We start from the raw sequence: 13,048 nt of genomic DNA, 5'->3' as shown, positions 1-13,048 counted from the left end.
CCGAAACGTTGGACGTGTAAAAGAAATAAAAGTTTTGAGACTATAATTTGGACAGTGTTTTGAATTATTTAGTAAAAAATAAATGAACAATGTAAATTAAGAATTTAAAAAATAAAATTACGGTGCAACTTAAAATTAAATAAGAATAACAAAAGGCTTTAGGCAATTGAAGAAAACTAAAACAACAACAGGTTAAAAAGAAATATAAAAATACAGGCACAAAAAACATGGAAAAAGGTAATTAGAGTAAAATCAATAACAATGATAGATAATGAAGTATACATTATGGGTATTCATGATGTTGTGCTAAATTTAAAATGTTTTACCATATTAAATGTTATAAGAGCATTGTGAGAAGTCCAATTTAAAGTTATGTTAAATGATTAATGCATAAGAGCACCTAGCGGATTTTCTGAGCAACTTGTTTAGTAGCCATTCCTTTCAAAACTTGATGTTATTGTTTACTGCTTTTTCTAAGTTTTGATTACAGTATTTATTACATGCCTAAAATAATTGAAAAGTAGAAGTGTAAAAGTTTGGTTACTGATTATATTTTTTAAAAAGTCCAAAACACAAGACAAAAGAAAAAAACAAAAAACTACAAGTAAGTAACCTAACACGACAACAAATAAAACGGTGACAAGCTCAGCTGGTCTGTTTCATGACGTTATTCTCCATTCAAGAGACTCTCAGCCATGTTATATCATTTTAACCTGGTAATATTGCACAGTTAAACTAAAGATCATGAATACCCCTAATACAAAAAAATAAATTATGTATTGTATACGTTCTTTTTTTGGAGGAATATTTCACTCCCTATTGTGTATATTATCATTTTACATTTAATTTTTAACAATCCAAAATCCTACGTAAAATCCTTGATGCTCTTTATTACGTCACAAATAAACTCATTCATAAAGACCTTAACATCCCATTCGTTGCAGATTTGACCCAAAACAGATATGCGTCTTTTTATTCCAAACTCCTTAACCATCCTAACCCATTAATTCTTAATCTTTCATCCTTAACAATCCCTGATAATCCTCCGAGGCGTCTGAAAAAAAGATGGCCACGGGACCTTCTAATTTAAATTAATGTTTGAAGTACCACCAATGGGTGGTTCCTTCCCAAGATTTTCAAGTGTTTATGAAACATACTACATATTTACCTATTATATTATTTTGTACAGTTGTAAATTACATTAAATAAATAATTAAAAAAAAAACATTTAATTTTTCAATACGTTTACTTCAACATTATTTTTTAAAGTTACGTATTTTTAACCACCAGTTAACTAAGGCCACTCTCACTCTTACCAGCCAACTCATTTCCTTGCTCGCTTGCCATCTGACAAGTATGCTTCCTATCCTTATTCTTGATTTTACTCTTCCCATGTTTTCCCTTGATTCCCTTTTTCCATGTTTTGTGTGCCTGTATTTTTATATTTCTTTTTTAACTGTTGTTATTTCCCTTTTCTTTAATTTTCTTCGTAATTGTTTTCCTTATTTAATTTTAAGCTTCACTGTACTTTTTTTTTTAATTCTTTATTTACTGTTGATTTATTTTTACCTCTTTAAATCTTTGTATCTCTTCTAGCCCTGTTGAAGCCATTTAACGTGGAGCAATATGTTGGCTGATAATTAACAGTTACACAACTATTTAATTTTTTTTTCTTTGACCGCACTCCGTCGTCACACGGTCTTCCTTTCATTATCAAACCTGGTCTATCCTCGATCTCCCACTGTTTTCTGTTTTATTTGTTACATTCACTATAACACACAAGGAGTAGTGTAGAACAAAGACAAACATCCAATGTTTTAGAATCGATATTTTCACAGTGTTGTCACTAAGCAACTTACTAACAATCCAAAAATAAATGCTTATATCACACTCTAACAAATTGACTGACTTCAATTTGTACAGAAGCCCAATACTTCAAATCAAGAACATAAGATATAAATCTGCAAATAATTTTAAAATTAATTTTATACCATATGCTGATGACGAATGTGTTCTATCAGTGAATAATGATACTTCCATTGTATTTAAAACTCTTATCAGCACCCTTAAAGGATGGTGTCAAAACTGAAGGATTAAAATAAATTCCAATAGACCCCATCAAAACTTATGACTTCCTGTCCTACAGTATCCTTTAATAAAACCCTACTTATGCATATAACCCCTGTCGAATAGATCAGGGTATATATTATATATCATATTATATGTATTATACTTGGAGAAGTTTGTCTGAGGGTGCGGTCAGCAAAGAACAACATAAATAAACAAAACCATATTTATTTATTTTATGCCCACGTTTCGACCTGAGTTTCAGGTCTTCATCAGGGCTATAGAACAAAAGAGATAACAACAACATTTAGAGTAACATAAATTGAAAAGGAATAGTATACAAACAAATTTAGAATTATACAAAATATTGAATTAAATCATAAATGATAAAAAATTGATAACTGATAATTGAATAGTACAAAATTTTAATTGATTGATATTTGTGGAATTGAATGGTAGTAAATTGAAAACAGTGACAGATGAAATATAATATCATGTAGGTAAGAAGATATGTATAATATAAGATATGCAAGTAGGTTCGGTCAGGTTCAAAACAAGGCGATTATCTATCTACCTCTCTTATTTATATATTATAAATGTAGTTAATTATACATTATAAATGTAATGTTATTATTGAATGAAGACGAGGAAAGTATAAAACTAAATATAACTACAAATAATTATATAAAAAAATACCGATTAAATAAAATATATGGTTAGCAGTAGAAAATTATCTCGGTTATATAGATATAGGAGGAAATACATTTGAATAGGTATAGAAGTTTCAGTATTTAGGTTCTATGGTAACTAGAAAATACGGAATCGATGAGGAAATAAAAGCGTGATTAAAGTCGGGCAGATCCGCCACCTTGGACAGCATCTGGACAAACGACTGACTTGGAATCTTCACACAAGACTGAAAAGACGGAAAACTACACGTCGGTTCCAACTATTACAGCACTTCGTAGACAAAAGAACTAATTACAAAAAACTCATTTATATGACCGTAAAGAGGCCAATTTTGCCTTATGGAGTTGAGCTTTGGGGCTCCACTAAACCTTCCAATTCCTCTCGTATCCAATCCTTACAATCCAAAATCAATCCTACAATCCTCAATGCACCTTTGTCACTTACTTTGTCACAAATAAAACATCCATAAAGACCTTAATGTTCTCTATGTAACCGATCTAGCCCGAACCAGATATCACTCCTTCTATGATAAACTCCCTAACCACTCATTAGTTTCTAAGCTTGCTTCCTATTCTATTCTAGACAATCCTCCGAGGTGCCTGAAAAGAATATAGTCTCGAGACCTTATATTAGGGGTATTCATGATCTATGTTAAAGCGTGTTAAATCGAAAAAAATTGCCTTCTTTTGCCGTAGTAAAACGAAATAACATTTAACATGGCTGAGTCTGTTACTTGGTCAGTTAAATCGAGAATGACGTCACACAATAGACCAGTTGAGATCGCCGCCATATTAGTTGTTGTGACTTTCAATACAGTTGTCAATTATCTCATCTTCATTCTCTTCTTCACAAGTTTGAAGATCAATAAGACACTCATAAGTTAAACAAATTCCACTTTTCACTCACTCTAGGCATGTTTTAATTAATTACTTAAATCAAAACTGAAGTAAACAATAACATGAGGGTCTGGAAGGAAGGTTATAAACATAAAGGCTTATACAACAAGTTGCTGAGAAAATCCGCTAGGGGCTCTTATGCATTTAACGTTTAACATGACTTCAAATAGGGCTGCTCACAATCCTATAGTTATAACATTTAACATGGTAAAACATATAACATTTAACATGGTAAAACATATAACATTTAACACAACATCATGAATACCCCTATTATAAAAATGTTTTAAAGTGCTACCAATGGGTAGTTTCTCTACACGCTTCTATCATACCACTATGATCTTACTTCAAATTTACTTGTATTTTATAAACAGTAGTTGTATATATCAATAAATAAATAAAACTTTTGCTTTGAAGGCGAAACGTAGAATATTTTGTATATTAATTAAAAATTCTCAAATAATTATGTCTATTAAAATTTTCTATCACATATATCTTTTAAAATTGTGTGTACTAGTATCTTTTAAGGTCTTATGTATCAGGCTCTTGTACTAATTATTCTATGAAGTATATGGATGATTCTGAGAAAAGTTTCGTGTTTTTAATCTAATCTGTTTTTTGTTTTGTTTCTTTAAATAATTTTCTCATAAGAGTAAGGTATCTAGTAAGATCATAATCAGGCAGTACAATTTCAGTATCTTGTCAAGATTTTGGGGCACCCAAATATACTTATATATTAATTATTTTTATATAATAACAACTCGGCCTGAAGAACCTTACATGGTTATTACCAGAGATGGGCAAAAATTAGCTATAACTGAAACTAATTGATAACATCTCCATGGATACGACCCTTATTCATGAATGACCATTGATAAATATCGTATCCATGACAACTTTAGCTAGTAGTTTTTACTATAGCTAATTTTGTAACAGATTGTTTAAAGATTAATTATGGGGAGAGGTTAGGACATAATCTCGTACAAAAGACACCACTCACTGCATACAACGCTATAACTATTGAACAATTGTGAATAATAACGATAAATTTTGTTTAAAATAATAATAATTCTTTTGGAGAGAGATGAAAAGAGAAGTTAACAAAAACAAATCACACTTATAGATTTAATAAAATAAATAATTAACTTATAATGAAATAAAAATAATTTTAGAAAAACACTGATAGAAAAAATAATTAAACTAGTAGTAATGACAATAATGTAAATAGCAAAGTAAATAACAGGATGTCCTGCAGCATCCTGGGCTTCAGTCTTCGGGATGAGGTTGGGTTTCCCAAGTTGTAAGTCACTGCTCCTTTAACTGTAGGTAACTGGGAGGGAGAATTTTATGAACCACTTTTTGATGCAGTCGTTTATTGATTCCATTTGTAATTTCCGATGTAATTGGTTATTTCATACGAAGTAAGGGGCATTAACCGCGATTTTAAGGATTTTAATGTGAAAAGATTGTAATATTTTCCTTTTCGTAAAGGATGCCGCTTCCCAGACTTCACAACCATACATGAGCAGTGCCCTATTGCAGTATTGTTTTATAAATAAGAATCGCTGTTTCTGGTTTTAATCTGGACTTTCTACTTAATCGAGTATGCTAACTTTGAGTAGGTTCGGGTTAGTTTAATTATTTGTTGAATTTCCAGGTATCTTAGTTTCACACACAGGATTCAATTTCACATTTTTATCTTTGATGATTAGTTCCGGTGGGTACATTTTTCAATGTTCAGACTAATCATCCATTTAGTGAAGTATCGTTCTAGTTCATTAAGGTAACTTTGCAAAGTATTTCTAGCGATTATTATGTCATTATGTTGAGAGAACATTGCTGTATCGTCAGCGAACATAATTATGAATGTATGTGTGAACTGGACTATGTCTTGAAGATAGAAGTTAAACAGAATGGGAGAAAGGACTGAACCTTGTGGAGTATCAGCATGGATTTGTTTGATGATAGAATTTATGTTATTTATTCTAACAGGAATGAGCTCAGAATATCTTCTTTCTTTATTTTGTTTGGGAGACCTTATCAAATGCTTGTTGGAAGTCCAAGCAACGTGTACTTCTTCAAATCAGTTTGCTATAAATTCCTGAAAATAGTCTTGCTAGTTGATGAGAAGTGGAATGACAATAGCGTGGAAACCAAATTGAAAATCCGGAATAATGTCAAGCATCCAAAACAATTATATTAAACATGGTACAAATTTTGGGTCTTTCTTAATTCTTGTCTTTTTTTTCTTAACGTTTCTTTTATAAATTTTCTTCTCTTATAGTTCGGGGTTCCATATTTTATTGTTAACCTCAGTAAAAAAAATTACTATTACTAAGTAAAATGTCCTGGGGGCATTTTATTTTTAAACATTATTATCTACCCATAATACACTTTTAGTATTAAAAGTTATGGCAATGTCCTGAGCGTCTGCAGCTATCGCCCTCGCTCAGCCTCCACTGGTTTTCAAGGACGCGGTTGAGAGATAAATTCTAAAATCTTTTTCCTTCATAAGTGGAAAAACGAGCTGGTTTCAGAGTTCTTCATGCAGAATATAAATATTTTACATATAAATGAATGTATTGAAGAAGTTTTTTTTTTTATTTCATTATAATAATATATATCTAATAAATATGGTATGAATGTGCTCTTAGGTCTCTATTACCATGTTACATACAGCGTTCTAATAATTACGTTACATAAAAGGTTTGTTCCAACAACCACTTTAAATTGTGAAGAACTGTATGGAACAAGTACAGGACTAGTTTTAGTAGGAAAACATCCATACTTAGCATGCTCTGTACAGTCATTGGAACAAACCAACTTGTTTACATTCAAAAACTGTCAGGAGAATGTGCAGTACTGATTTTGAAATGACAGTGGTCTTGTTTCATGTTAGTTGGAACTTTAATGAAATTATCTTTCTATAATATGTTGTTTTTTAAATATTCACAGCGTAAGCCGAAACTGGTATGGACGTGGATCGTAGTGAACGGAGTTGGATGTTGTTTGGCTGCGTCTCTCATCTTCTTCGAGCTCATGTCGATGCTATTGGCCACCGATCCTGGGAGTCTCACCAATCAGATAACATGGCTTGGTAGGTCACTATAAAATCATTCAAATCATTAAATAAATGAATATATACAAAATTGATAAGAATTTTATGAATAACTAAAGGAAAATATCAGATTTTATGATATTAGTACAAGAGCCGAAGAGGAAAAGGCTGTTATTTTAATACAATTTTTTATTACTTTAATGAAAACTATTTATAACTTGTCAAAATTGATGAGTCTAATAATAATAAAAAAATGGCGGTTGGTTCTTAACGTTAAAAAAAATATTTTTCATTTGGAACTTAAGAAGAGCGAATTTGCTAAAATATGAGTCCTTATAGAACTATTTACGTTCAATAGTTCCCGAGAAATGTTTTTTTTAAAAAGCAACTTTTAATAAATAATGCTCAGAAAAATCAGAAGTTTGTTAATTTACTTTGATGAATCCATATCTAAAAACTATTTGACGTACAAACAGATGCCTATTAGCACTCAAATTAAAGCTAGTTAATGCTTGAAGAAGTTTGTCGGGGGGTGCGGTCAGCAAAGAACAACATAAATAAACAAAACTATATTTATTTATTTTATGCCGACGTTTCGACCTGTGTCTCAGGTCTTCATCAGGGGTTGTGGCGTAGAAGGAAGGTTGGTAACTGAATGGTAGAAAGGTTGGTAACTCATTCAGTTACCAACCTTCCTTCTACGCCACAACCCCTGATGAAGACCTGAAACTCAGGTCGAAACGTCGGCATAAAATAAATAAATATAGTTTTGTTTATTTATGTTGTTCTTTGCTGACCGCACCCCCCAACAAACTTCTTCAAGCATTAATCTACGGTAACTATCTACACCTCATTAAAGCTAGTTAAATGTACTCTGGAACAGCCTATGTGATTTATCTTTGTGTAGTAGTAGCTTTTATTACATTTACTAAAATAAATTGGTTTACAGTTGTTCGGACAAAATTTCATGAGAAAAATTTATATTCAAACGCAATCATAAAAACTACTACCTCTACGAAGATAAGTATCATAAATTACTTTATAGTAATTTAAATTACCTTTATTTTGAGTGATAGCAGACATATGTACGTCTTATGGCTTCTTCGATATATTTTTCAAAAATCAAACATTTTGTCTCAAAAACTAGAAATTAATGAGGTGTTGATAGTTGGTCGTAGATTATGTGGAGATAGTCGGGGGAGGGAGTGTGGCCAGCATATAAACAAAAAATTATTTATTTGTGCTGACGGGTTTCAACCTGACTAGAAATTATTCGTGGATTTATTTCGTCAAATATCATAAAAAATACTACTCCTACGAAGATAAACGTTATAAACTACTTTATAGTACATTAAACTAGCTTTAATTTGAGTGCTTATAGACATCTGTACGTAGAAAGGTTTTTGAGATATAAATTTCTCAAAATGAATTCACTATCTACTGATTTTTCAGTACATTTTTTAAGAAATTTATTTTTAAATATAATGAAATAAAAATTTAATTTGCCACGCTCATCAACTGAGGGCGTATATAAAATAATACATGTATAATAAAAAAATACATGTAAATTCTACATAGTTTTCATTAAAATAATGAAAAATTGAGGTGAAATGACTGCATTTTTATTTTTCCCGGCTCTTGTACTAATACATAGTCTATGACGTTTATCTCCGTTGGGGTATCAGCTTTCATAATATTTGCTTAAGTAAAAAAAAACAAAATGTTGATTTCTAGTTGTTCTGATAAATTGTTTAATTCATGAAAAAACTATATTTCAGGAACCATTGGACGTACATATATCTACCAGCAGACCAACCACAGATAGTTTAATAGGGGTATTCATGATGTTGTGTTAAATGTTAAATGTTTTACCATGTTAAATGTTATTTCGTTTTACCACGGTAAAAGAAGACAATTTTTTTCGATTTAACATGAGTTTCTCCATTTAACACGCTTTAACATGTTAAACCAAAGATCATGAATACCCCTCATGTTAAACCAAAGATCATGAATACCCCTAATGTACTATAAAGTACATTAAATAATTATTATCTTAGAATTTGTCAAAATAAATTAATTTCAACTTGTTAGGACAAAATTTCATAAGCAAAATTCTAATTCATGTGTTTTCGTTAATTTAATCAAATATTGGGGTGAAATAACTGATTTTTTTCTCCCCCTGGGCTCTGTACTTTGAGAGCGACTTTGTCCGTTACTCACAGCATTCCCTTGGAATTTCATTTTGTTATTTTATAAGTCATTTCAATGGCGATTAACGAAGTCCATTAATATAATTATTATATATGTTTCAGTCTTAAACACCCTTCAAGTTTGGGTGGTGTACAACTATTACCAAGAAATGAAGGATGGCGTTCTTCCAGCATACTGAATTCGAAAAGAAGAATTTGCACATTATATTAAATATCTTGTTCCTGGCAATAATTAAATTTTATAAGAAAATAAGTCCCGATTACTTTAAGCTAAGAAAAATTTAAAAATATTTAAATTTGTAAGTAGTATAAGTTACTAATCTCATATTTGCTTTTTATAATCTCAATATATTTTCTAAAATATATTACATGATAAAGTATGTAATATGTTTAAATATAGTATACATAAACAATATAATTTGTTAAATTGATTACTCATTATTTAGACAAATGCTCTGTTGGATTTTTCTTTACAAATGAAGTCAGTGCTTCCACCCCATAGGCAAAGTCCAAATCATTAAAAACAAACTAATTTTTCAAGTATAATAAAATTATCCATTTAGTCTCAACATATTTAGTTTCTTATTACTCTACTCATTTTATTATTACTCTAATAATAATTTGGAATAATCACATTTCCCAAATAACACGTAAATCCATAACTACTCAAACAATTCCTAAGATTCCATAATTCCATTCCTCAGAACACCTCCGGACCTCTTAGTATCCTCGTAAGATTTATCTTTGAGTTCCCAAGGCGCTCTTATGTCTCCCGTTGGTATACCGAGTTGAAGTGGCTCTATCCAACCTCCCGAAGGCAATACCTCCTTGGTGTTTTCTTATTCCAAGTTCTTAACATCAAAAAACCTACCTATATCCTTGATCTCCTCACTCTTTGTTCATCCATCCACTCATTGAACACCAGATCCCAACCGATTGATTTATATATGCCCTACTACAGAACCGCTTTCTTCAGCAAATCCTTCGTCATACGTGTAACCTCCTTCTGAAATTCTCTTCCCATCTCCATTCGCCAGTCCTCATCCATTCTTTCCTACGACACCTATTCCTTCACTTATTGTAAAACCAAACCTCCGCATCCTTGTAACTATATTGTTAAGCATATATTGATTAACATTCTAAACAGTAGTTAAGCCAAGATCTCAATGTAATTTCATTTTGCTTACTGGAAACTTAAAAATGCTTGCCAGACAAAAATCTTAAAGTATGAACCATGTATTTATTCTTAGGAGACACATGTCCCAGAACAAAATAATTTTTTGATTTCATCACTGTTACGTTTCGGCCGTTACAGTCATTCTCAGAGATGACTCAATTTAAATATCACAGCCACAATGATGTAATAAAGTTTCAGGCTATTATGCCCTGGTGAAATTATATTATAAATAAGTTATTACTTATTTGTGTTCTTCCCAATCGTCTTCTCCTCATTATAATAAAAATAATAAGTCTCAACAAGTTTATTTTCTAATTACTCCAAATTCCTAAATTCCTAAATTTGGGCCATTCTCAAACATAACTGTATAATTTAATTTATTAACTGTATATACGAAAATTACTAACATTATGCATATGAAAATAGTGTTGAAAAATATGAATAGTTTAAGTATTATTAGAAGATAGATATCTACATTAGTATTTATTCATTGGTGATTATCATGTTCTTATTCTGTTGATATTTAAATTATACAATTATCAGACTGGAGGAATATATTCCAGGTGACGATCAATAAAGGTTTCAAAATAGTATCAAAAAACTATCTAGTGTTAACCCACGTTTCGCTCCACTTTGCAGGGCTTCGCCAGGGCTGATAAGAATGCTGTTCTGTTACCAACTTTCAGAACAGAACAGCACTCTTATCAGCCCTGGCGAAGCCCTGAAATGGGGAGCGAAACGTCGGTTAACAATAGATAGTTTTTTGATACTATTTTGAAACCTTTATTGATTGCCACCTGGACTATATACCTCTAGTCTGATAATTGTATAATTTAAATATCACAGCTTTAATGTTTTTAAAAGTCACAGGCTATTCTGTCCTTGTCAAATTATATTTTAGTCTATCGACCCTGACCCTCTGCTTTCACCAATGGTAACAGTTCAAACTCACATTTGGGCTGATTCCCAAAAAAAAAAAAAAAAAAAAAGGGGATACAAATTATTATTTCAAATCCTTTAGAGCTGTTTCAAACCAAGTCATTCTGAATCCAGTTCACTTTTATTTATATATTGTAATATTTTTTTTTTTTATTAAAAATAAAATAAAATGAATTTTGCTCGTTTTATAACTTTTTTTCAAATATAAGAGATAACTTGGGTTCAAGTTAAGAACTTTACTACTAAATTGATAATAAAATTTATTCAAATTTAATAATATAAAAGACTCTTAATCTCAGGGCGTGTAGTTGCTAGACAATCAGAAACAGGCACTTACAATAATTACAATTAATTAAATTATAATCTATTTTACACATGTATCTATTTTTATGCATACAAAACTAACCAAGCTAACGATCTTCCTTTTATGATCCTTGGTGTCTTCTTTTTTCTATTGTTCTGGCGTCCAAAATGACTTCCTACTCTTGCTGGACAGAAATTCATAAGGACCTCCTCATCCTGGAGACATCCTTTCACCTGCCCGTCCACACAACGACTGAATCTCTTCCAAAACGAAAACCTGCCTTGAGGTTACATGTAAACATCGATTGTCCCACAACAGTTAGGGATTTTTCCAAATGATTTATTTTCTGAATATTATTCATTTGCACTATTTGTTGATTTCTATTTTTCCTTTAATTTACTGTATTTTCAATTATGATGGGAAGAGTTAAAATAGTTTTTATGATATCTGACTCTGCTTAATGTGGCCTTGATTCTACGTACCGCCATCTTGGCTTTGTTTGGAATCACGAAGTTATTATAAACAATGAAACTTGGTTAGCTTGCTTTTTGGATAAACAAAACAAATGAATATTAAAATGATACATAAAATAAAACATATTAAAAACTCTTTATACACCAAAATATACTATTTACTAAAAAAGAGCATATTACAATATAAAATTATATATAATTTGAATTCTTAAGACTGCAAGGCAGAATAGTCCACAACTTTACAACATTGTACCTGTAATATTTAAATTAAGTTACCTTTGAGAATGGCCGAAACGTAGGAGTGAAGTAATAAGAAATTAAACATTTTGAGACTAAATGAATATTTTTATTATGATGAGATGATTGTGGGTTCGGTCAGTGAACACAAATAAGCAATAACATATTTATCAGTGCCAACGTTCTGGCCAGAATTTCATGCCTTCATCAGGGCTAAGAACAAAATCAAGATAATCACCAATGAATAAATACTAATGTAGATATCTATCTTATAATAATACTTAAACTATTCATGTTTTTCAACACTATTTTCATATAAATAATGTTAGTTATTTTCTAATCATTTTTATTACTACATCTTTTATTCATTGGTTATTATGTTGTTTTTGTTCTTAGCCCTGATGAAGGCTTGGAAGATTTTCTGAAACGTTGGCACTAATAAATAAGTTTTCATTTCTTTGTATTCTTCACTGATCGCACCCCAACCATCTTCCCCACATTATATAAATCCAGAATCAAATCATCATAATAATTTTATTATAATTGATAAACAATCCAGTCACAAACAAGAATTCATAATTTATATAAAACTATATTTTATTAATAAGAAAAAACAATATTTGTGTTTATAAATTTGTAAAAACTGTAACAGTAATTAATTATGTATGAGCTCAGTAGATTTATTTTAATTATAGTTCTATAAGACTGCCTTTATTTATTACATTCCTTGAAATTTTTCAACTTTTTTTTTTAATGAAATCCATCTGGAAACATAAAAATGAAACACAAGTTCTCTGAAGTTACAATTTCTAAGCCAATCTAAATCTTGATGAGTGCTAATTAGAGTCATGAGCTTTATTTTAATTGCTCTCACAATAGTTGATATCAATATGCTGCACCTCGTTAAAACCATCATGTAACCTCGTTAAAAATATCTTGTATCCCAACCTCGTTAAAACCATCTTGTAACCCAACATCGTTAAAACCATCTTGTAAC

The 13,048-nt window shown here is 30.6% G+C and overlaps 1 protein-coding gene across 2 annotated transcripts in view; it reads left to right on the top strand.

The window, feature by feature from the left end:
• LOC106690992 (uncharacterized) overlaps nucleotides 1–10,415 on the top strand; it is a 24,192-nt gene extending 13,777 nt beyond the window's left edge. For both annotated transcript variants that reach the window (XM_014436627.3, XM_014436628.3), the window contains exons 5-6: nucleotides 6,609–6,750; nucleotides 9,024–10,415. In XM_014436627.3, coding sequence (XP_014292113.1) covers nucleotides 6,609–6,750; nucleotides 9,024–9,100 — 219 coding nt within the window. In that variant the 3' untranslated portion in view covers nucleotides 9,101–10,415. The remainder of the gene's footprint in view (nucleotides 1–6,608; nucleotides 6,751–9,023) is intronic.
• Nucleotides 10,416–13,048: the final 2,633 nt, after the last annotated feature.

The sequence above is a fragment of the Halyomorpha halys genome, unplaced genomic scaffold, assembly GCF_000696795.3.
Source record: "Halyomorpha halys isolate HHAL.00 unplaced genomic scaffold, Hhal_1.1 Scaffold2023.1, whole genome shotgun sequence".
Taxonomy (NCBI): Eukaryota; Metazoa; Arthropoda; class Insecta; order Hemiptera; family Pentatomidae; genus Halyomorpha; species Halyomorpha halys.
Note: the sequence above shows the minus strand (reverse complement) of the source record. Positions and strands in the feature narration are given on the sequence as shown.